Source organism: Schistocerca serialis, chromosome 4, assembly GCF_023864345.2.
Source record: "Schistocerca serialis cubense isolate TAMUIC-IGC-003099 chromosome 4, iqSchSeri2.2, whole genome shotgun sequence".
NCBI lineage: Eukaryota > Metazoa > Arthropoda > Insecta > Orthoptera > Acrididae > Schistocerca > Schistocerca serialis.
This window is the reverse complement of record NC_064641.1, coordinates 857,119,965-857,146,681: the sequence shown is the minus strand read 5'-3', so window position 1 is coordinate 857,146,681 and position 26,717 is coordinate 857,119,965. Positions and strand designations below refer to the sequence as shown.

The 26,717-nt window shown below is 39.4% G+C and overlaps 1 protein-coding gene across 1 annotated transcript in view; it reads right to left on the bottom strand.

The window, feature by feature from the left end:
* Positions 1 to 1,717: 1,717 nt before the first annotated feature.
* LOC126473496 (serine/threonine-protein kinase SMG1) overlaps positions 1,718 to 26,717 on the bottom strand; it is a 353,891-nt gene continuing 328,891 nt past the window's right edge. Inside the window, exons 50-54 of the mRNA XM_050100581.1 lie at positions 19,041 to 19,201; positions 18,781 to 18,943; positions 10,366 to 10,536; positions 9,417 to 9,523; positions 1,718 to 4,013 (exon numbers count right to left, since the gene is read on the bottom strand). Of these exons, the coding sequence (XP_049956538.1) occupies positions 3,936 to 4,013; positions 9,417 to 9,523; positions 10,366 to 10,536; positions 18,781 to 18,943; positions 19,041 to 19,201 (680 nt within the window). The 3' untranslated portion in view covers positions 1,718 to 3,935. The remainder of the gene's footprint in view (positions 4,014 to 9,416; positions 9,524 to 10,365; positions 10,537 to 18,780; positions 18,944 to 19,040; positions 19,202 to 26,717) is intronic.

Here is a 26,717-nt window from a genome sequence, read left to right as displayed (position 1 = left end):
TCATGTCATATACTAGCTCTGCTGCAAGTATTGCACAGTTTTTTATATTGGTGTGATTACCAGCCAGCTGTCCACTGTGATGAATGGCCACTGCCAAACTGTGGCCAACAGCAAAGTGGATCACCCTGTAGCACAAAATGCAGCTGAACATAACATGGTTTAATTCAATGGCTGCTTTACAACTCTAACCATTTGGATCCTCTCCTCTGCCACCAGCTTTTCTGGACTGAGGAAATGGGAGCTATCTTTATGACACATTCTTTACTCCTAAAATTATCCCTGCCGCAACCTACAATAACCTACTGTCGTCACATCCTGCACACAAAGCTACTGTCTTTTTCCACTCATTGTGGTCGCCCCTCCCCCCAGCCTCCTGAAGTTGCGCCTGGCAGCCTTGCTTGTCACCTTATAGTCTCTGCATGCTCTGCCAGATAATGTTCTTTTCTCCCCCCACCTGTACTCTGCTATACCTCCCCCTTCCCTTCCCCCACTCTAGATTGCTGCTTTTGTTCAATGCAACAGTTGCAGTCTGGCCAGAGTGCCCGGAGACAGCAGTCACGTACATGAGGTGTGCCTGCTTGTGTGAATGGGTGTGCTTTCCTTTCTTTTGTGAAGAAAGCTTTCATCAAAAGCTTAGTGTGTAATTGTCTTTTCATTGTACCTGCCTGCAGCTCAACATGTCATCTTTACGATGAGTAGCAATCCATCCTTTTTATAATTGTTGACATATCAAATTAACCAATACAAGAGTGTGTGTTTGTGTGTAATTACACTTTAACTAGCATTTTCTTTAAATACATAGCCAGGAACATCACAAATTCAACCAATTTGCTAAAAAGAGAAATTTTCTCCTATATTTCAGTTGATGATTTAATTCTAGTTGGCCACTCTTCGCAGCCCCGGGAAGCAAGAAGTTTGTTTTATTTTGTAGCTTGTTATATACTATCATTTCTTTACGCACTCTAGCCTTCTCTGTCAAGATTTTGTTACTTTATTGTGTGTTTTCTGATTATTTTACTATATTATGTATTTTCTGAGAAGCTTCAAATAACACAGTGGATGCTAATGACTATGGTATCTTATATATCTAGTCTAAACAACAACAAATTCAACATTGTCACAAATTTTCTTAGCAGAAGGAAGGAAGGGTAAGGTTTATGTTATGTTGACAATATGGTCATTAGAAATGGCAAACAAACAGCATTCTTTTCAAAGGAATAGCCACAACTTAGGCTGTAAATGATAATACAAACCCACTTTCTGAGCAGAATTTTGAAGAAAATTAGATTTAAAATCCACAAAAAAATACAAGCAATTAACAGATCACTAGCATTTATGTATTGCAAATATTTTTTTGCAATGTTACAGTTTATTACAGTTCACGGACTGTCTTAAAGTACAAGAGTCACATGAGTTACTAAGCCTTGCAAAGTAAAATTTTACTGAAAGCAAGAAGCGCAAATTAATTTTATTCTAAGGGTTCTAAAAATATGACTTTAAAGTTTTAAGGATTAAGAGATAATGTTTATGCTCATCAAGTGTACAAAGTCTCGCCTCATGGCACACACATGAATGTATGCTGTCAGAATTCTTGTGGTGGCTATACCAAGGAAATACAATTTCTCCTTAAATTTTGAAGTGTTCACAATAATTTTCCACTTCCGAACTTGGAATGGGAAAATGGGCTTAAATAAGAGTTAAATAAATACACAAATATATTTTTGAGATGATTATTTTATTAGAGTGGAGAATAAGAATTAACAGTATATATTCAAGCATCATTACCAATATTATTCTGTACATCATACAACCTGATGGACCAACACTGCTGGCATACCATACCCATTTCACTGGAAGTTTGTTTACCTCCCACAACATATACACACATAACTAACCAATTTAATCTGCTTGCAATACTTCTTGGCAAAAAGATAAACAAAAAGATAAATTGCAGTACAACTAGGAAAATGAAAGTTTTATTTGTGGATGGGAAAAGATAAAGAACAAGGGAAATATGAATCTTGTATAATTGAAGCTTTTAAGTGGCACTTGCCCTTAATTTTGAATTCATTCCTGGTGAGACCAAAATATTGGAACCTAACATTGCTGAATGGAAATAGGGAAAATTATAATGTTTTAGCACAAAATATTTTAAAACAGGTTGTGACAAGCATTTCATATGTGTAAATTTGTTGAGCTTACAGATATGCCCAACAGAAATCTGAATGTATACTTCTATAGAGCAACACATGAATGAATTTTCATCGTTCTTTATGTGTTATTTCAGATTTTGATCTTACTATACTGATAGCATGTAACAATTTATATATAAACCAATTTTTAAAAGTGTTATGATTTTTAATAATCCATACAACCTGAAGTTCTTCAAAGGTTTACTGCTTGAAGAGATGAAATGTTTAATTATTCTGTACAAAAAAAACCAATAACAACATAGTTACGCAACTTTGAGTCAGTGACTGCTGGTGTAATTTTGTTCAAAAACATTAGTAATGATCCACTATACAATAAAGTTCACAGTACACAATTAACGAGTAAGAAAAAAAATCATATTTAGTTGCAGAACTAACTTCATTAAAATATATCATTTTGTTCGACTTAAAATTGTGAAGAACGTTCAATGGTAATCAGCAACATATAAAAGTGAAAAATAAAATTGATTACCACTGTCAGAATAAACTATTTTCTGAATAGATGTTACACTTTCACAGTCAAATAATAAACTTAACACTGGATGTACAAAGAAATACACAAGTCATGGTTGGTTACCTTTTATTTGTCTGATATACTTGCAAAAGACAATTTTCTCCCATGCTAAGACTTGTGTTTTGTACCACAAAGAATGCAACATGCAAGCATGTGGTACATATTTAGCAGCTCTCAATTACAACAACTGATACACGTCTGGTCCGCCACCAAAAACTTCTTATTAATTTTCCTAATGTTCTCATAAAACATCCACAATGTTTCCTATTATATGTTAAAACAAAACTGAATCATAACTTGAGAAAGTAATGCTGCTTATTACTCAAGTTATTAATTACTCATAAGTCTGCGACGAAATACGAAACTGAAAAACAGGTGTGCCAGGTTCGTGCAGTTGTTGCTGCTGAAGTGTGTGTACTGCTGCTTATAATGTATGAAACTTCAAATTTTTTAGGCTTCACTGCCAGAAGTTTCTCATGAAGCCCCTCCCTCCTATCCTACTGAGTTTTCGAACCCAGCCTCTTACATATAATGCGTGTTGTTACTTATCTTACTCAAAACCCACATTACAATTTAAGCTGTTTTACTGTGACATGGAAAACAAGTAACTATTAGAGACATGTTCCCATGAATCACTATTAATAAAAAGGAAGCAATGTGATGTAAATACTAAAACAAATTGATTTATATGACAGGAGATATGATTTTGAACTATTCAAGTAACAATTCTGTTTTCACAATCCTAAAGCATATAAAACCGTAATCCCGAATACTCTGTAAGAGAGAAATAAAATACCTTCTTTATGAACAATGAGAAACATTACAAAATAAGTTTAAGATTTTAATTCTTTTTTCCGAAAGGATCAATAATGATTATGTTGAAAGCTACTTCATGTAATACATCGGAAAATTTCATTAAAACACATTACATTACCTCCCTTGAATTGCGAGCGTTCACGCAAGCCAGAGTACTGATAAAATGACAGCCATGTCACAATTTACTGTGAAATGAGTAAGTTACAGCAGCTGATAAGGAGGGAGGGAGAAAGTAACTGTTGCTTTTATTTTTAAAGTTGAGACCGTAGTCTTATGGAAAGCAACTTTGCCTTCGAGTGCCCCCCCCTCCACGGTATCTTCCCGCCAGCTGGGGGGCGACGTGCGGAAGATTACATCTTCCAGTGGACTGAACCTGCCCATTCCCTTGTATTTCTTCAAACCCAAGGTGTCCAGCCCTCGTATAGCAGAGCCAAGTTCTTAAGGCACATTGCTTCTCGAATTACATAATCAACCTGAAACAAGGTGATATTTTGTAAACACAAAAGTTAAATAACAGTTTAATTACAGAAGCTACAATAAAATCATTAGTGTCAGAAAGGAACAAAAGCCTAAATCAGTAAACTCAGGTGGTAAACAACATAGGTTTTCCCAAGCTAAGCCAATTTCTAAACTAAAAAATAGATTATTTTGACCTTTATTATGAAAAGGATAGAGTGCTATTCACCATATTGCAGAGATGTTGAGTCACAGACAGGCACACAACAAAAAGACTGTCAAACAGTTAAGCTTTGGTCAGAAAGCCTTTTCTCACTCACTCACACAGTGTTCATAAGATTGTCATTACTCCTTCCTGTATTTTTCCATTTTTTGATAATTTTTTTTTTTTGTTTCATAAAAGAAAACCTTAGATTTCTGTGTTATTCAAATTCAAAAATTTCCTTGAAGAATTTTTTGCCACATGTGAGAGCAAGTTTTATTTTCCTTGCTTTCATGCCCATAAATGAACTATTTCGACTTATAAGTGATTATATGTAGTTCAGATGGAATTGAAATCAATATAAATACGAAATTGAACATTATTTCTTGAACAATGGGAAAAAACTATCAATCATAATGCTTTGTAACACTATTACTACATATAAATTTAGGATGCTTTATTATGAACTTCATTTACACAGAAATATGCGATCTACATTATTTTATCATTCAGGCATCTGTATTCTGGATCACATGTAACTATTTCAAAATACTGTGTGATTCTTAGTAATAACTAATCATTTGTGAATATGAAATGAATTTGCTTCTTGTTATAATACCAAATGAAGTGAAGATAAATTGCCCTACAGTAGAAGAAGGTACATTTACACCAATAACAGAACCACTTTTTTGTATTTTTTTATGCTATGTACACTTTAGCATATTCTAGAACCAAAATCGTGGAGTAAGCACTCAGAGACCAGAATAGGCAAACAAAGCCACAAAAGATACCTTTGTAAAAGTAACATATTAGGTGCTCCTAATTCTGCTGTAGTGCCTTTTAATTCTGACAGACAAAATTAATGTCATTATAGAAATAGAGCAGAAAGACTTTTGACTCCGATTTTGTGTGTATACGGGTGTGGCTAAACCATCAGCTAGATGATACCAAAACAGTGAAAATGAAACAATAGTTTTAGAACCATCTGTAAGGTATATACTCTTGTCCTTGAAAATGTTATCATTACAGCTGTCCATCAGCATTCTGTGCAATGCTATCTCATTTTAAGTATATGAGAAACTTCACAAAAACACTTTGAACTGGTGTCACATGAATGTAATTTCAATAGATGTTGACAACAATTGAGTTTCAAACTAGAGTGTAGTTTGAAACTAGATACTCTTCATACTATGATCATTGTTAACTTGGAACAGGACACTGTGAGATTGTTACCTTGCACTGAAACAAATGACCTGGATTCGAAGTCTGATCTACAAAAATAAATGTTCAAATGTGGATGCTTCGCTTACACGAATCCACAATAGACTGTTTCCGAAGCAGAATTTCAAAGCCACTAATAGCAAAAATGACTGAACATTTATTTCTGTCAACAAAACAGTTCAACTATTTCCAGATTCTCTCAGAATTTCATGAGTCCTTCAGAATCCTTGGCATTTAGCTCACTTTTCCAAATTGATTTTCCCAGGTTATTTCCGATTTTCCAGACAAGTCGCCACCCACTTGCAAATCACAGTAATTTAAGTAGTAATTTGATAGTAGTAAGCAGAACATTGCACAACTTGCATAGTAATTTAGTGTGTGACTTTGTTTAAATTACAAGCAAAGAAACTAACCAGTTGATTGTATACAAGTATGTCTACTGATGTGATGACCTGCAGTGGGGATATAAAAATGAAGCTGAAATAGTAAGCACATGAGACTATTTTATGACCACCAGCAAGTGAATGGCTGTGGTTGTAATGATTAAGCAGAGATATTTCTGTATATGCATTGTATAGGGGCATGTGAACCAAACACATTGAAAAAACACCACTGGATTTGATTTAGACCAGATGTTTACAGTATGGCATATGTCAAAATGATAATTTCCCAATCTGTAATCAGAGCTGTTCACATAAAAAATGTACACTGTTTCACTATGATGTACAGAAATATATTTAAGGACACCACACTGGCTGCCAGCTACAACAGAAACTGAAAATAGTGGCCTTAGCACATTTAACCCCCACCACCCCCCTGAAGATATTGACAGGTTTCAGATAGATTATATAATGGTAAGACAGATTTAGGAACCAGGTTCTAAATTTTAAGACATTTCCAGGGGCAGATGTGGACTCTGACCACAATCTATTGGTTATGAACTGTAGATTAAAACTGAAGAAATTGCAAAAAGGTGGGAATTTAAGGAGATGGGACCTGGATAAACTGAAAGAACCAGAGGTTGTACACAGTTTCAGGGAGAGCATAGGGGAACAATTGACAGGAATGGGAGAAAGAAATACAGTAGAAGAAGAATGGGTAGCTTTGAGGGATGAAGTAGTAAAGGCAGCAGAGGATCAAGTAGATAAAAAGACGAGGGCTAATAGAAATCCTTGGGTAACAGAAGAAACATTGAATTTAATTGATGAAAGGAGAAAATATAAAAATGCAGTAAATGAAGCAGGCAAAAAGGAATACAAACGTCTCAAAAATGAGATCAACAGGAAGTGCAAAATGGCTAAGCAGGGATGGCTAGAGGACAAATCTAAGGATGTTGAGGCTTATCTCACGAGGAGTAAGATAGATACTGCCTACAGGAAAATTAAAGAGACCTTTGGAGAGAAGAGAACCACTTGTATGAATATCAAGAGCTCAGATGGAAACCCAGTTCTAAGCAAAAAAGAGAGAGTAGAAAGGTGAAAGGAGTATATAGAGGGTCTATACAAGGGCGATGTACTTGAGGACAATATTATGGAAATGGAAGAGGATGTAGATGAAGATGAAATGGGAGATATGATACTGCGTGAAGAGTTTGACAGAGCACTGAAAGACCCAAGTCGAAACAAGGCACCCATAGTAGACAACATTCCATTAGAACTACTGACAGCCTTGGGAGAGCCAGTCCTGACAAAACTCTACCATCTGGTGAGCAAGATGTATGAGACAGGCAAAATACCCTCAGACTTCAAGAAGAATATAATAATTCCAATCCCAAAGAAAGCAGGTGTTGACAGATGTGAAAATTACCGAACTATCAGTTTAATAAGTCACAGCTGCAAAATACTAACATGAATTCTTTACAGACGAATGGAAAAACTAGTAGAAGCCAACCTCGGGGAAGATCAGTTTGGATTCCATAGAAATATTGGAACACGTGAGGCAATACTGACCCTACGACTTATCTTAGAAGCTAGATTAAGGAAAGGCAAACCTATGTTTCTAGCATTTGTAGGCTTAGAGAAAGCTTTTGACAATGTTGACTGGAATACTCTCTTTGAAATTCTGAAGGTGGCAAGGGTAAAATACAGGGAGCGAAAAGCTATTTACAATTTGTACAGAAACCAGATGGCAGTTATAAGAGTCGAGAGACATCAAAGGGAAGCAGCGGTTGGGAAGGGAGTGAGATAGGGTGTTATTCAATCTCTATATTGAGCAAGCAGTGAAGGAAGCAAAAGAAAAATTCGGAGTAGGTATTAAAATCCATGGAGAAGAAATAAAAACTTTGAGGTTCGCCGATGACATTGTAATTCTGTCAGAGACAGCAAAGGACTTGGAAGAGCAGTTGAACGGAATGGGCAGTCTCTTGAAAGGAGGGTATAAGATGAACATCAACAAAAGAAAAACGAGGATAATGGAATGTAGTCGAATTAAGTCGGGTGATGCTGAGGGAATTAGATTAGGAAATGGGACACTTAAAGTAGTAAACGAGTTTTGCTATTTGGGGAGCAAAATAACTGATGATGGTTGAAGTAGAGAGGATATAAAATGTAGACTGGCAGTGGCAAGGAAAGCATTTCTGAAGAAGAGAAATTTGTTAACATCAAGTATAGATTTAATTGTCAGGAAGTCGTTTCTGAAAGTATTTGTATGGAGTGTAGCCATCTATGGAAGTGAAACATGGATGACAAATAGTTTGGACAAGAAGGAAATAGAAGCTTTCGAAATGTGGTGCTACAGAAGAATGCTGAAGATTAGATGGGTGGATCACATAACTAATGAGGAAGTACTGAATAGGATTGGGGAGAAGAGAAGTTTGTGGCACAACTTGACTAGAAGAAGGGATCGGTTGGTAGGACATGTTCTGAGGCATCAAGGGATCACCAACTTTGTACTGGAGGGCAGCGTAGAGGGTAAAAATCGTAGAGGGAGACCAAGAGATGAATAGACCAAAAAGATACAGAAGGATGTAGGTTGCAGTAGGTACTGGGAGATGAAGAAGCTTGCACAGGATAGAGTAGCATGGAGAGCTGCATCAAACCAGTCTCAGGACTGAAGACCACAACAACAACAACAACAACAACAACAGCAACAGCACATTTACATAGAAATCTGACTAACAGATGCAGAAAAATGGGGGAAAAGTTCAAATATGACGTATGATTAACAACAAAGCTATCACAAGTAAAGAACTAACACAACTGGACAATGTCTGAGTTTGAAGAACAGCAGAAATTTTGCCAAAAGCATTCACGTGAAGTGAATCTGGGAAACAAACCAGAATCCAGTGTCTTAGCCATTCAATATCACATTCAGCTGCAAAAGTAGAATAGCTTACAAATAATGCTATGATAATAATATGATTAGGATTACAACACAAGCAAAAGTGTACTAGCAAGCCCTATACTGTGGTGCATAGGCATAGCTAAAAGAAAACTAAACCACAATAAGTTTTTGAGCTTTTCCTCATTCTGTGGCATTAGAATAAATCTTTAAATCATTCTGTGTAGTACTGGACACTTATGAGTGGTCACTTGACAGGTGATACACATATGCATGTGCTTGTGTTTTAACTGTACCATCTGTCATTCATCAGTGAGTGAGTTGGGGGCCGACTTCAATTTTTTTGTTTGCTAATCAATATTGAATGTGTAAGAACGGTTCATGAGTTGTGCCCGCATATTCAGCAAGTGAGAACATTACCTGAAAAAGGCAAGGTTCCAAATCAAAGAGTTCTGGCCCAGTATACAGTTTTGATCCATCGGAAAGTTTCAGAACATTGCACACCCTGCTGTACAAGAAGGAATTGTTCAGGAAAATAGTACTGATTGTTTCAGTATTTATCACTGGAAACTTCTTTATATTTTGAGTGTGTGCATAACCAAATATGGACTATAGAGCAATGGAAACAAACATGGGGGGGGGGGGGGGGGGGGGGGGGGGGAGATAGGAGGAAGGGTGAAATGTTCCACTTCAATTTAAGTCAGTCATTTCTCCTTACCTGTTCTTGAACAGAGGCTCTCTTGTTAGGGTCAGGATCTCTACCTTCCAGTTTCATACGTACTCTACGCCAGACTCCCAATGCATATGCATTTCTTTCTTGGACAGCTGCAAAAGAAGCATAATGTATTATAACTCTTTATTCTGTTGCTTACTTAGTGGAGGACTTAGTTAAGCATAAATCACAGCTAAGAAACTGATTTTTCCTTACAGTTTAATGAGGTGACTTGCTACTGCTATCAGGAATATCAAGGTCTGTGTGTTTGCCCTTTATTTTCTACTGGTTTTAGTCACAGTAACAATCTTCATAGAACGAAATGAAGCTGTACATTTTTATTGAACGCATAGATTGCTACTCACCACTGTAGTGGAGATGATGAGTCGCATAAAGGCACAACAGAAAGACTGCTAAATATTTACGTGTGAGTGTGTTTTTTGTCTAATCCAGAAAAAGGCCTTATGACTGAAAGCTTACATGTTTAGCAGTCTCTTTGTGTATGTGCCTGCCTGCAACTCAAGATTTCCACCACACAGTGATCAGCGATCTATACTTCTCATAATCCTGTCATTATTCCATCCTGAGTTTTCCACTGACTGAAGCTGTAGGTTAGACAGATACATAATTCAACTTTCAACTGAATAAATTGAATACCATCTGCGTTAAATTGTTTATAGTACCATGAATAACAGGTCGTGATTTTCATATCAGCAGGAAACTGACTTCACTATGTATAAACAGAATCACCATTAATGTAGTAACAAGAGGACTGAACCCTGCCAATACAATGCAAGCTTTCTCTTTGGTGAAATCATTAAAAAATAAATAATAAATTTGTACAGATGATGGCAAACAGTCTTTCTTATTTGAAATTGCAACCACCAGCTGTATCCTTTCAATAACTTCGGTGATCTAATGTGATACTAGGATCTATATAGGCAGTTCCACTCACCTTTGCCTGTGTTTGGATCACGCCTGTGATTAGTTGGAGCTTGTGGTATGCCTCTCTGGGGAGAAAAGCACAAGCTCTCTTGCCTCATCAGTGGAGGCCTCCGAGGCTTTGCTTCCTGGCCACCAGGCTTCAGTTGTTTTGAAAACTCAACTAACTGCCCATACACTTTTCCTGTAAACAAATCAACAATTTAACAGGTCAGGAACACACAAACAGAATCAGAACTCTTATCATCGGAAATTTTACAGTGTCTTAGGGGATCAGTACCACAGTACACAATATATCACATACCAGAAAACTTGAAAGAGAGAGACACATTAATCATTGAAGAAGAAAGTTATTGGATGAAAAAAAGATCAATTTGTAGGCTTGTACAGCTGCATAAGTGAAGCACGTCCAATGATTTGCTTTATAGCATCACAAAGTTGGTGACACCTGTACTCATACTCCGACAGCTTACACAGTCACAGTTAATGTCAGTGCGTTCTGCCACTGGACGGTGAACCCTGCTCTGGACCACAGACTGGCAGTGGCCATTCATTTGGGTGGACGTAAAACACTGTGCAGAAATTGCAGCAGAACTGGTAAATGAGAGGATGGCAGCTTTCACAGGTAGGGCTGCCTCTGTTTAGGATAGGATAAGCTCATGACAGGAAGGGGTGGGACATGCTAGGACGGGGTGGGGGTGTGGAAGGTGGATGTAATGGTCAGCTGTTGAACCTGAGTCTTCCCTTCCTCTGGGGCATGAACCATGTGGTAAGGGTTTGGGAATACGTTTGGTGTAAGGATGTCCTAGAATACTGTGTAGGCTCATGGGCAATGGGAATGCCACTTTGGGTGGGAGGGTGATCAGAATTTTTCTGGGTAGAATGCTCCCGATTTCCATATTCCTCCTGGCTTCAGACACTGCCCCATGATACTAAGGCAGGTGTGTGTGTGTGTGTGTGTGTGTGTGTGTGTTTTGACAACAGCTTCCATGTTTCATAGAGTTCTTGCAGAAACACAATTATATTTTGTCTCAAATTTTCAGTGACTTCCTCTGTTGTCACAGTTAGGATATTTCTGTAGGCCATTTAGTACTTTATTTAGTTGGTCAAATCACACAATGGAGCAACGGGTCACAATGGAATGCCTTCTTTGTGAATTTCAGGCAAACCATAAAGGCTTGGTGGACTAGGAGATCATGTTTGCCGAGTCTTTATCTCATTAATAGTGAGCTCCCAGGTTTTCAGCCAAGTTGTTGTTTCCATTTTCTGCATAATATTTTGATGACCAACCCAGCTGCCTTCTATGAGTTTTGCTATTATGTGTGCTCGCCGCCTCGACTTCAACCAGGCGGCGAGCTATAGTTGATCTCCCGCTGCTATTTAAAGCAGAGTTCGGTTCCCGACATCCACTGCTCTCTTTGATGTTCTTTTGTTTTACAGACCATGCACTGATACTCCATAAAACGCAAATACCCCCTAATTCTGATAATTGTAATGGTTTGTGAGGTTCCAATAAGTTCATGGCAGGCCCTGAGTTTTACTTAAATTTAAACATGTGTCCTTGTTTCTTAAGTTTTCCAACATCTTTATTTTGACAAATTCCTCAATTATGCTGTCTCAGACATTGTGTTCGCACCATGATGTGACTCTCATGGTATTTTATGTTATAATTATATTCGAGGCAGAGTTCAGTGACAGCTGATTTACTTGTTTATTTTAGTTAGGTGTGTCACTGATGTTCCTTGCATCTCTCCTCGATTGTTCTGAAAGTCACATTTGCATCGAATGCAACATACGCCTGGCTTTTGGAGACCACGACCATCTTCAACATTACAAAGAATACTTTTTACGTTAACTGAATGGAGCGAAATATACTGGACGCCATTTTTCTTTAGGAGTCTACTGATCTTTCCAGATATTGGGCCAGTGTAAGGCAGGTAAGAGATCTTTGGCTTCTCTTTCTCAGTGCTATCCTCTTTGTTAGGTTTCTCAATTTTAACTGCATCACTTGTTCAGCTTGATGCTCTTGAGTACCCATTCCTTCGGAACACCAGTAGATGTTTTAATTCTCTGGTGAGGCTCTCCTTGTCTAAAACTGTTCAAGCTCTATGGACCAGAGTCTTCAACACCGAATTTCTTTGTGATTGACGGTGATGGCTTGAGGCGTGGAGACAGAGGTCAATGTGTGTGGGTTTCCTATGTACTCTATGACCGGAGGACCCACCAGGTCTTGTCTTAACTAAGATATTGATGAAAGATAGTTGGCCCTCGCAGCACCAGAAGAAGATGGTTGGGTCGCTCATCAAAATATTGTGCAGCAAATAGAAACAACTCAGTTTAACACCAAGGAGCTCATTATCAATCACTCACTCTGGGAAAACATGAGAGATCACTTTATCTTATTGTTTGGCATGCCAGAATTCTTCAGTAGCTTTGTTGTGATGAAGTGGGATCATGTTCCACAGTTTTGCATGGACTATCTTCCAAAACTTACAATGTTTCATAATAATTAAGGACAACTGTGGCATTTCCTTAGTCTGCAGGCAGTACAATTAAATACATACACCTCCCGTCCCCTCCCCTCTTAATATTTATTTAGTTTGCTACAATGACATTCTTGAAAATAGACAAATCCAGAATGCTATGGAAACACTGCAGCCGTCACTATTTGCTGCCAAGTATATCTTAAGATAGATGAAACTAAGATCTATATAAGAAAATCCTTACCACTATTTGATCCATACTATTAGAAATAACCAAACAACGAAAGACTGGCAAAAACTAAAATCCAGTATATTTAGAGAAGGAATTGCTGCTTTTATGACCTAAATCTCCGTATGTCCCTTAATTATTTAACAAATTGTTGTACAATAAAAAAATTATGAATGGTGCTAAAATATTTTCCTCCTTAATTTAGATCACGAACACAACACACGGTTACCATAACTTAGTTTTTACTGTATTTATTCGAATGTAAGCCACAGCCAAAAAATGAGACTCTAAATTCAAGGGAGGGAAATAATGTGGGCACACTTCAACATCGAAACAAAGTTGGTTCATTCTAACATGAGATACCAATTAGGTAGAATGAAGTTACAGCTACAATAGTTGGGTTCAAGTTGTAAGCTCAGTCAAGCTTAAACAAGGTGTCTTTTAGATTAATTTACTCTTTCACCACTTAAAGCTACATACATTATGTGATCAAAAGTATCCAGACACCTGACTGAAAATGACTTACAATTTCATGGTGCCCTCCATCAGTAATGCTGGAATTCAAAATGGTGTTGGCCTACCATTAGCCTTGATGACAGCTGCCGCTCTCGCAGGCATATGTTCGATCAGATGCTGGAGGTTTCTTGGGGAATGGCACCCAATTCTTCATAGAGCGCTGCACTGAGGAGAGGTATTGAAGTGGGTCGGTGAGGCCTGGCACCAAGTCAGCACTCCAAAAAATCCCAAATGTGTTCTATAGGATTCAGGTCATGATTTTGTGCATGCCAATCCATTACAGGGATGTTATTGTCATGTAACCACTAAGACACAGGCCATGCATTAAGAACAGGTGCTAGATCATGTTGAAAGAGGCAATCGCCTTTCCCGAACTGCTCTTCAATAGTGGGAAGCAAGAAGGTGTTTAGGTGCTGTGATAGTGCCATGCAAAACAACAAGGGGTGCAAGCCCCCTCCATGAAAAACACAACCACACCATAACACCACCACCTCTGAATGTTACTGTTGGCACTACACACGCTGTCACATGACGTTCACCAGGCATTCGCCATACCGACACCCTGCCATCAGATCACCACATTGTGTACTGTGATTTATCGCTCAACGCAACATTTTTCCACTGTTCAATCATCCGCCATTTATGCTCCTTACACAAAGCGAGGCGTTGTTTGGCATTTACCGGTGTGATTGGTTGGTTGGTTGTTTTGGGGGAAGAGACCAAACAGCGAGGTCATCGGTCTCATCGGATTAGGGAAGGATGGGGAAGGAAGTCGGCCGTGCCCTTTGAAAGGAACCATCCCAGCATTGGCCTGGAGCGATTTAGGGAAATCACGGAAAACCTAAATCAGGATGGCCGGACGCGGGATTGAACCGTCGTCCTCCCGAATACTTACCGGTGTGATATGTGGCTTATAAACAGCCGCTCGACCACGAAATCCAAGTTTTCTCACCTCCCTCCTAACTATCATAGTACTTGCAGTGGATACTGATGCATTTTGGAATTCCTGTCTGATGGTCTGGATACATGTCTGCCTATTACACATTATGGTCCTCTTCAACTGTCGGCTGTATCTGTCAGTCAACAGACGAGGTCGGCCTGTATGCTTGTGTGCTGTATGTGTCCCTTCATGTATCCATCTCACTATCACATCAGAAACAGTGGACCTAGGGATGTTTAGCAGTGTGGAAATCTCACACACGGACGTATGACACAAGTAACACCCAATCTGGCAGTAGGTAGCAGCACAATGCACCTAATATGAAAAACTCATGTTTTTGGGGGTGTCCAGATACTTTTGATTACATAGTGCAAATTGTCTGTACAGAATACATAGTCATAGAACATTTTAAAAATCAATACGAGCAATCAGCTGTCAGGCTCCATTTCTGACTGTATCGCTATTCAGCACAAGAATTATGTCAATGTAAACATTACGTGATATGTGTATTATTCTGTGTTTGCCATTGTCTCACTAGAGTTTGTTAGGTGGACAAGATTTAAATGAAGAACATGGAAGGATACAGCATGTAATGTTTACATTCTTAGGGTGAAGAGTGTACAGGATTCATGATTGATAGAATCCATCTGGTCACGGGTAGGAAAACATCCAAGACATAACGTCATCTATACTGACGTATACACAGGCTTGCAAATCAAATTTTCATAGTTAACTTTAAATGTATGGCTTGCAACATATACAAAATAAGAATGACAAAACTGAGAAATTAACAGTGGAAATATAAAACACAATTTTATTACGTTTATAAAACAAATTTTACGAAATGTTTAAATATCAATTTGATAATTCTGAAATCATCATAAATTGATTCCTTGGAGCTCAGTTCTTTGTACAGAGTATCATCCTCCATACCATCTAGTACATTTGATATGTAACATTTTTAAATGCCTGTTGCACAGTCCGATTTGGAACACACTTCAATGCATCACCAATCCACTGGCACACTTATACCAAATTTTCACGTTTTACATATCCTGCTGGTGTTGGTTGTCTGTCTTTTTTCAAAAGCCAGTCTGTGTAAATGTGTTTAAACTTGTCCTTGATTGGTTGATCCAAACAGGCGTCAAGTGGTTGCTGAATTGACATTCTTCCTGGAATTACTGCCACGTCTGTTTTGCTTTCTAATAATTTTCGTTTTACTGCAGGTCTCGTATGGGCTGCATATGCATGTAACACCAGTACTTCGAGTAAATCAAGTATTCTGTCAGGACAACACTGCCATACATGCCTAATCCATTCCAGCACCATATCCCCCAAAACCCACTCACTTTCATTTGCTCGCACAATTACAGTTTTTGGAAACACTTCAGATTTCGGTAAAGTATTTTGTTTGAAAACTATGACTGTGCAAGCAAGCTTGACATACATCCGTTGTTTTTCATTACCTGATGTGTGAATACTTATATTATTATTTTTTCCTTTCTCTGGCTTCAACTGTACAATTTGCAGCATGTCAAAATATATGGGAGTTTGATCAGCACCTCTTTCTGTCCAAAAAGATACTGGTTTTCAGTGCACTGCCTAATTATGAAGTGCTGAAATTCCAAAAGTTTCTTTGTAATTTTTTGGTAGCTTCTGTGCATTCAAAGTTCACCTCTGAAGTGAAAAATCCCAGCACTTCATAAAAAGACCAATCCAGTTGCGGCTAACCTTAAAATTTTAGATTTCTTTTGCAATTTCACGTGCCTTAATTTTTAAAATAAAATTTCAGTGTTCAAAGCCAGCCATTTCTGATGCTGTTCCTTAACCCTTCTGCAGTCAGCCGATTTGGAGTGGTGTGTGCTAAAAATGTCGCATGTATTTATACTGTTTTGCTACATTCTATTTAAATTGCCATATATCATAAAGTATTCATTTTAAAAATATGAAAAAATTACCACTTATCCATAAAAGTATGTAGAATATTATTGCTTACACAGATCATCATAATGTTTCAAATGAATTTGAGTGTGACAGCCCAAATAAATACAGTCCATAGAATGTACACACATTTGTGAGTAAAATGACATGAGGGAGATGAAATTTGTGTTATTATTTAGAAAGATAATAATTATTTATTTGAAGAGAACATTACAGAATTTCCGTGTCTACAGTATGACTTAGCATTTGTGTTTAGGAAAACATTCACCATGCTACCCCTTATTACATCTATTGCAAACAGTTCTTGACCTTCTTTTCCTTCCCTCACTAGAACACACACAGCATCTTGACTCTTTCTTCTCTGGAAGTTTTCTCAAACCCGAAGAACCACGAGGATCATAAGTTGCAAATATTGTAATAGGGAAGTGTGACATTTAGTGCCAACTAGACTCTCATGAATACTAAGTTGTTCATGAGGTGTGTAATGACGTCTAAATATATTATTAGCATGATCTACCAATGGCTGGTACCTGATACATGTGTCATAATCAGGATGGTCTGGTGCTGGACATTTCTGACTATCCACAAAATGAAAGAACTTCATAGAATGCCTAAATCGGTGGGCAGAAAACATTTTGCCAAACCATGGAAATGTCTGTGAGTGTTTTGTGCTCCAGTATGAGAGCATTGTGGGCCTTTTATTGAGTCCCATATTTAGTAAGCAAGCAACAAAACCTCTCACCTCAGTACTTGTCACATTCTTCCATTTCTTATACGGTTTGGACAATGTAGCATGTTTAATTACAAACTTTAGCCGAGTGATTTGTTTCAGTTACAATAAGCTGCAGCAACGTTGTAGTAAAGAATAGATTGAAATATTCTATTACAGGAGTCCTGCTGGTGGCATATGTTTTGGTCCTGGCAGTTCTTGAAATGGATGTTGTAGTGGCTGTAGTGTTTCAGGCGCAATTACTTCAGTGTATTGTACATCTTCCATTTCGTCTTCACTTTCGTTCACAATATCGTCAAGTACATCACTGTCACTTTCTGAACTGTTACTACTTTCGCTAAAACACACTGTATTACTAGTACATTCTAAAAGTTCACAAATTTCTTCGTCGGTAAGCCCTCTGCTGTGGCCTGGCGTAGGTCGCATTTTTCACAATAAGCGGAGAGAATAAACAAACTGTAAATGCTTAATGTAAAGAAAAACACACAGAAACAATGATAAATAACAGTACTGCACAAAAACAAGAACGTAGAATGCAACAACAGAATGTAAACAAGCACTGCGAAACACAACGTTAATACACATGCGATGCAAAAGCGGAATAATCAAAGGCTAATATTTCACCGAAACAATGCTCAATTGTCGATCGCTATCGACCTACACATAGCTTGAGTCAAAGAGCATCTGTAATCAGCATGCCAACACCATCTAGCGCCCGATTCTGTAAGATAAACAAGACGATGCAGAGTACCGACAAATTGGCACCCTGACAGTATTGGCGACAGTAGGGGGTGACGATAGATCATTACCTAGACATTCAAAGGGTTAACAAACTCACTTCAAGAGCACAAATCGGCCACATGTTGGCCCACTAAAGGCTTTCCTGCTACTGGAACTTTACATAATTTATTTCTTGGCAATGGCCATCATCTGACATTGCTTTCATCAGTTCCATACTGCAGACCTGCAGCACAATTAGAACTTTTTTTTGCAAAATAAGTAACTTTCTTCTTCAATTTGGCACAAAAATGAAAGCACTTCATTATGGTTCAAAACACAAAAACTTCACAAACTTCGATGAAACATTATGTGAAATTAGAGTGAGCCACAGCTTACTAACTTATGCAACAAAACTAAAGCCTTATGCTTTGTTGATATTTGTATAAAATTTATTTTTGTTGCTACAAATATTCAAAAGGCTACCAAATCATAAAATGAGCAATACTGAACTTTTGGATATATTAAAATTCAATAGAGAGAGAATTAGACTTGTCTTCCACCCTCCTTTTTTAATAATGCAGAAGTTTCGGCGCCTGTATTTAGCCTTGTACCTGCATAGCACTGCTTCTATTTGACAGCAAAATTTAATTGTGGTGGCTCCTAGTGCCATTTATCAGACTTTCCATTTGCTTTGCACTTGGCTCTAAGCTCCCGGCTTGTTTTTGGATCCCGAAAACAAAACAAAAAATGGTATGTCCTTAAAATGGACACTTACTTTCAGTGGTGTGCTATAGCACGCAACACATGTATTTAATTAATTTTTACCAGCTAAAACATAAATTTTTGAGTCATTCTCAAGAGTAACTTACCTATTTTCTCTCCAAAGTAGTCAATTTCTTCTTTTGCTTGCAAAACTCTCTCAACAGTGAAATCTTCTTTTGATAAATCCTTCACAAAATTGGTAAACTGCTCCAAGAAATATCGATAATTTGCCAAATAGTCATTTAAACCAACCAGAGGGCAATCATCAAACTGCAAACACACAGAACAGATGTTACTAAGAACACCATTTGTATTTGGTCAAAAACCATGTAATGAGAAATCCACAAGGACTATCTTTGCAACATACCTTTGTCATTGACCTCATTAAACTACGGACATCCTGCATTAGTTTCAAGTGGACTGTTTGAAGTTCCCTAACTGATAGAAGTTTTCCTTTTACTGTCTCTTGAGTTTTAAGAACAGTTTCCTGAAGAAGGCTTATCTGTTCCTGCAATGACTTTGCCTTATCTGGAAGTGTTTCAAAAAATGTAATATTATACAAGGCTATGGAAACAGAAAACACAGCAAATGGACAGATTGAAACAGTATTTATATATATATGGGTTCAAATTAATGATATGGTTATAATAGAGGGAAACATTCCATGTAGGAAATATATATCTAGAAACAAAGATGATGTGACTTACCAAATGAAAGTGTGGCAGGTCGACAGACACACGAACAAACACAAACATACACACAAAATTCAAGCTTTCGCAACAAACTGTTGCCTCATCAGGAAAGAGGGAAGGAGAGGGAAAGACGAAAGGATGTGGGTTTTAAGGGAGAGGGTAAGGAGTCATTCCAATCCCGGGAGCGGAAAGACTTACCTTAGGGGGAAAAAAGGACGGGTATACACTCGCGCGTGCGCACACACATATCCATCCACACATACACAGACACAAGCAGACATATTTAAAGACAAAGAGTTTCGGCAGAGATGTCAGTCGAGGCAGAAGTGCAGAGGCAAAGGTGTTGTTGAATGACAGGTGAGGTATGAGTGGCGGCAACTTGAAATTAGCGGAGATTGAGGCCTGGTGGATAACGGGAAGAGAGGATATATTGAAGAGCAAGTTCCCATCTCCGGAGTTCGGATAGGTTGGTGTTAGTGGGAAGTATCCAGATAACCCGGACGGTGTAACACTGTGCCAAGATGTGCTGGCCATGCACCAAGGCATGTTTAGCCACAGGGTGATCCTCATTACCAACAAACACTGTCTGCCTGTGTCCATTCATGCGAATGGACAGTTTGTTGCTGGTCATTCCCACATAGAATGCGTCACAGTGTAGGCAGGTCAGTTGGTAGATCACGTGGGTGCTTTCACACGTGGCTCTGCCTTTGATCGTGTACACCTTCCGGGTTACAGGACTGGAGTAGGTGGTGGTGGGAGGGTGCATGGGACAGGTTTTACACCGGGGGCGGTTACAAAGGTAGGAGCCAGAGGGTAGGGAAGGTGGTTTGGGGATTTCATAGGGATGAACTAAGAGGTTACGAAGGTTAGGTGGACGGCGGAAAGACACTCTTGGTGGAGTGGGGAGGATTTCATGAAGGATGGATCTCATTTCTGGGCAGGATTTTAGGAAGTCGTATCCCTGCTGGAGAGCCACATTCAGAATCTGATCCAGTCCCGGAAAGTATCCTGTCACAAGTGGGGCACTTTTGTGGTTCTTCTGTGGGAGGTTCTGGGTTTGAGAGGATGAGGAAGTGGCTCTGGTTATTTGCTTCTGTACCAGGTCGGGAGGGTAGTTGCGGGATGCGAAAGCTGTTGTCAGGTTGTTGGTGTAATGCTTCAGGGATTCCGGACTGGAGCAGATTCGTTTGCCACGAAGACCTAGGCTGTAGGGAAGGGACCGTTTGATGTGGAATGGGTGGCAGCTGTCGTAATGGAGGTACTGTTGCTTGTTGGTGGGTTTGATGTGGACGGACGTGTGAAGCTGGCCATTGGACAGGTGGAGGTCAACATCAAGGAAAGTGGCATGGGATTTGGAGTAGGACCAGGTGAATCTGATGGAACCAAAGGAGTTGAGGTTGGAGAGGAAATTCTGGAGTTCTTCTTCACTGTGAGTCCAGATCATGAAGATGTCATCAATAAATCTGTACCAAACTTTGGGTTGGCAGGCCTGGGTAACCAAGAAGGCTTCCTCTAAGCGACCCATGAATAGGTTGGCGTATGAAGGGGCCATCTTGGTACCCATGGCTGTTCCCTTTAATTGTTGGTATGTCTGGCCTTCAAAAGTGAAGAAGTTGTGGGTCAGGATGAAGCTGGCTAAGGTAGTGAGGAAAGAGGTTTTAGGTAGGGTGGCAGGTGATCGGCGTGAAAGGAAGTGCTCCATCGCAGCGAGGCCCTGGACGTGCGGGATATTTGTGTATAAGGAAGTGGCATCAATGGTTACAAGGATGGTTTCTGGGGGTAACGGATTGGGTAAGGATTCCAGGCGTTCGAGAAAGTGGTTGGTGTCTTTGATGAAGGATGGGAGACTGCACGTAATGGGTTGAAGGTGTTGATACGTTCTGTGGGGGCTTGGTAACCAGCTACAATGGGACGGCCAGGATGATTGGGTTTGTGAATTTTAGGAAGAAGGTAGAAGGTAGGAGTGCGGGGTGTCGGTGGGGTCAGGAGGTTGATGGAGTCAGGTGAAAGGTTTTGTAGGGGGCCTAAGGTTCTGAGGATTCCCTGAAGCTCCGCCTGGACATCAGAAATGGGATTACCTTGGCAAACTTTGTATGTGGTGTTGTCTGAAAGCTGGCGCAGTCCCTCAGCCACATACTCCCGACGATCAAGTACCATGGTCGTGGAACCCTTGTCCGCCGGAAGAATGATGATGGACCGGTCAGCCTTCAGATCACGGATAGCCTGGGCTTCAGCAGTGGTGATGTTGGGAGTAGGATTAAGGTTTTTTAAGAAGGACTGAGAGGCAAGGCTGGAAGTCAGAAATTCCTGGAAGGTTTGGAGAGGGTGATTTTGAGGAAGAGGAGGTGGGTCCCACTGTGACGGAGGACGGAACTGTTCCAGGCAGGGTTCAATTTGGATAGTGTCTTGGGGAGTTGGATCATTAGGGGTAGGATTAGGATCATTTTTCTTCGTGGCAAAGTGATACTTCCAGCAGAGAGTACGAGTGTAGGACAGTAAATCTTTGACGAGGGCTGTTTGGCTGAATCTGGGAGTGGGGCTGAAGGTGAGGCCTTTGGATAGGACACAGGTTTCGGATTGGGAGAGAGGTTTGGAGGAAAGGTTGACTACTGAATTAGGGTGTTGTGGTGCCAGATTGTGTTGCTTGGAATTTTGAGGTTTTGGAGGGAGTGGAGCTGGAAGTGGGAGACTGAGTAGGTGGGAGAGACTGGGTTTGTGTGCAATGAGAGGTGGTTGAGGTTTGCTGGAAAGGTTGTGAAGGGTGAGTGAGTTGCCTTTCCGGAGGTGGGAAACCTTTCACCAGACTCCATCAACCTCCTGACCCCACCAACACCCCGCACCCCTACCTTCTACCTTCTTCCTAAAATTCACAAACCCAATCATCCTGGCCGTCCCATTGTAGCTGGTTACCAAGCCCCCACAGAACGTATCAACACCTTCAACCCATTACGTGCAGTCTCCCATCCTTCATCAAAGACACCAACCACTTTCTCGAACGCCTGGAATCCTTACCCAATCCGTTACCCCCAGAAACCATCCTTGTAACCATTGATGCCACTTCCTTATACACAAATATCCCGCACGTCCAGGGCCTCGCTGCAATGGAGCACTTCCTTTCACGCCGATCACCTGCCACCCTACCTAAAACCTCTTTCCTCACTACCTTAGCCAGCTTCATCCTGACCCACAACTTCTTCACTTTTGAAGGCCAGACATACCAACAATTAAAGGGAACAGCCATGGGTACCAAGATGGCCCCTTCATACGCCAACCTATTCATGGGTCGCTTAGAGGAAGCCTTCTTGGTTACCCAGGCCTGCCAACCCAAAGTTTGGTACAGATTTATTGATGACATCTTCATGATCTGGACTCACAGTGAAGAAGAACTCCAGAATTTCCTCTCCAACCTCAACTCCTTTGGTTCCATCAGATTCACCTGGTCCTACTCCAAATCCCATGCCACTTTCCTTGATGTTGACCTCCACCTGTCCAATGGCCAGCTTCACACGTCCGTCCACATCAAACCCACCAACAAGCAACAGTACCTCCATTACGACAGCTGCCACCCATTCCACATCAAACGGTCCCTTCCCTACAGCCTAGGTCTTCGTGGCAAACGAATCTGCTCCAGTCCGGAATCCCTGAAGCATTACACCAACAACCTGACAACAGCTTTCGCATCCCGCAACTACCCTCCCGACCTGGTACAGAAGCAAATAACCAGAGCCACTTCCTCATCCTCTCAAACCCAGAACCTCCCACAGAAGAACCACAAAAGTGCCCCACTTGTGACAGGATACTTTCCGGGACTGGATCAGATTCTGAATGTGGCTCTCCAGCAGGGATACGACTTCCTAAAATCCTGCCCAGAAATGAGATCCATCCTTCATGAAATCCTCCCCACTCCACCAAGAGTGTCTTTCCGCCGTCCACCTAACCTTCGTAACCTCTTAGTTCATCCCTATGAAATCCCCAAACCACCTTCCCTACCCTCTGGCTCCTACCTTTGTAACCGCCCCCGGTGTAAAACCTGTCCCATGCACCCTCCCACCACCACCTACTCCAGTCCTGTAACCCGGAAGGTGTACACGATCAAAGGCAGAGCCACGTGTGAAAGCACCCACGTGATCTACCAACTGACCTGCCTACACTGTGACGCATTCTATGTGGGAATGACCAGCAACAAACTGTCCATTCGCATGAATGGACACAGGCAGACAGTGTTTGTTGGTAATGAGGATCACCCTGTGGCTAAACATGCCTTGGTGCATGGCCAGCACACCTTGGCACAGTGTTACACCGTCCGGGTTATCTGGATACTTCCCACTAACACCAACCTATCCGAACTCCGGAGATGGGGACTTGCTCTTCAATATATCCTCTCTTCCCGTTATCCACCAGGCCTCAATCTCCGCTAATTTCAAGTTGCCGCCACTCATACCTCACCTGTCATTCAACAACACCTTTGCCTCTGCACTTCTGCCTCGACTGACATCTCTGCCGAAACTCTTTGTCTTTAAATATGTCTGCTTGTGTCTGTATATGTGTGGATGGATGTGTGTGTGTTTGTGTGCGCGCGAGTGTATACCCATCCTCTTTTCCGCTCCCGGGACTGGAATGACTCCTTACTCTCTCCCTTAAAACCCACATCCTTTCGTCTTTCCCTCTCCTTCCCTCTTTCCTGATGAGGCAACAGTTTGTTGCGAAAGCTTGAATTTTGTGTGTATGTTTGTGTTTGTTCGTGTGTCTGTCGACCTGCCACACTTTCATTTGGTAATTCACATCATCTTTGTGTTTATATATATATAAAATATAGGGAAACATTCCACATGGGAAAAATATGTATCTAAAAACAAAGATGATGTGACTTACCAAACGAAAGCGCTGGCAGGTCGATAGATATATTATTATTATTATTATTATCATCATCATTCTTTCCTGTCTCAGACGTTATGTCTGGTTGAAAATGGAAAGTGACGCGGACCTTGATCAAGCGTGACTTCCTTTTAATTGTATGGTATATGTTACATTGCATTTAGGAACTCTCGGGTAATTGAACATGTATCAATAATTACAGATTTCTGTAGTTGTATATGTATGTTTGGATGTAGCTGTATTGCGTTGATGTACTGGTGGATATTGTGTGGTATGACTCCTGTAGTTGATAGTATAATTGGTATAATGTCAACTATATCCTGATGCCACATGTCCTTGACTTCCTCAGCCAGTTAGATGTATTTTTCAATTTTTTCTCCTGTTTTGTTCTGTATATTTGTTGTATTGGGTATGGATATTTCAATTAGTTGTGTTAATTTCTTCTTTTTATTGGCGAGTATGATGTCAGGTTTGTTATGTGGTTTGTTTTATCTGTTATAATGGTTCTGTTCCAGTATAATTTGTATTCATCATTCTCCAGTACATTTTGTGGTGCATACTTGTACGTGGGAACGTGTTGTTTTATTAGTTTATGTTGTATAGCAAGTTGTTGATGTATTATTTTTGCTACATTGTCTTGTCTTCTGGGGTATTCTGTATGTGCTAGTATTGTACATCCGATTGTGATGTGATCTACTGTTTCTATTTGTTGTTTACAAAGTCAGCATTTATCTGTTGTGATATTGGGATCTTTAATAATATGCTTGCTGTAATATCTGGTGTTTATTGTTTGTTCCTGTATTGCAATCATGAATCCTTCCATCTCACTATATATATTGCCTTTTCTTAGCTATGTGTTGGATGCGTCTTGATCAATGTGCGGCTGTGTTAGATGATACGGGTGCTTGCCATGTAGTGTTTCCTTTTTACAATTTACTTTCTTCGTATCTGTTGATGTTATGCGATCTAAAGGGTTGTAGAAGTGGTTATGAAATTGCAATGGTGCAGCTAATGTATTTATATGAGTGATTGCTTTGTGTACTTTGCTAGTTTCTGCACGTTCTATAAAGAATTCTCTTAAATTTTCTACCTGTCCATAATGTAGGTTTTTAATGTCGATAAATCCCCTTCCTCCTTTCTTTCTGCTTAATGTGAATCTTTCTGTTGCTGAATGTATATGATGTATTCTATATTTGTGGCATTGTGATCGTGTGAGTGTATTGAGCGCTTCTAGGTCTGTGTTACTCCATTTCACTACTCCAAATGAGTAGGTCAATATTGGTATAGCATAAGTATTTATAGCTTTTGTCTTGTTCCTTGATGTCAAATCTGTTTTCAATATTTTTGTTAGTCTGTCTATATTTTTCTTTTAGTTCTTCTTCAATATTTGTATTATCTATTCCTATTTTTTGTCTGTATCCTAGATATTTATAGGCATCTGTTTTTTCCATCGCTTCTATGCGGTCGCTGTGGTTATCCAATATGTAATCTTCTTGTTTAGAGTGTTTTCCCTTGACTATGCTATTTTTTATTACATTTGTCTGTTCCAAAAGCCATATTTATATCATTGCTGAATACTTCTGTTATCTTTAGTAATTGGTTGAGTTGTTGTTTTGTTGCTGCCAGTAGTTTTAGATCATACATGTATAGCAAATGTGTTATTTTGTGTGGGTATGTTTCAGTAATATTATATCCATAATTGGTTTTATTTAGCATGTTGGATAGTGGGTTCAGAGCAAGACAGAACCAGAAAGGACTTAATGAGTCTCCCTGGTATATTCCACGCTTAATCTGTATTGGCTGTGATGTGATAATATTTGAATTTGTTTGGATATTAAGTGTGGTTTTCCAATTTTTCATTACTATGTTTAGGAGCTGTATTAATTTAGGATCTACTTTGTATATTTCCAATATCTGTAGTAACCATGAGTGGGGTACACTATTATTATTATTTATTGTTTCAATTAAAAATATTGTGATAAATTTCCTACACTTTATTTTTTTATTCTGGTATGCTTTTTTATATTGAAAACAAAGGTAACTTAAATAATCTAATGCTGTTTATGTGTTCATTTACAAACTGTCTACTGTAAACTTGATGCAGTCACATATACTCCATCTCATTTTCTTCCAGTACATGACTACAGGAAGATTACATTTGATATCATTTACAAACTATCACATAGTAAGTTTTAGATTAGTTCTGTAACTTTTGTTTATCAAACTGAAGTCCGATTATGAGAAAATCTGCTTTAATTATATTACCGTGCACTAAATTAAAGCAAAAAAACAGTACGGCTCATAGGCGTACAAAACAATTATTAGTCTTTACTTCTGAATACTAGATTATCTTCTAAATGAACTAGAATGTCAGCTAACATACTGATTTCAAGTGAAATACTTTTGTTCATCTAGGCATCAATTTGAGCAAACTGTGTCTATACAAAAACCGGGAGACGACTGGTTGGTTGGTTGGT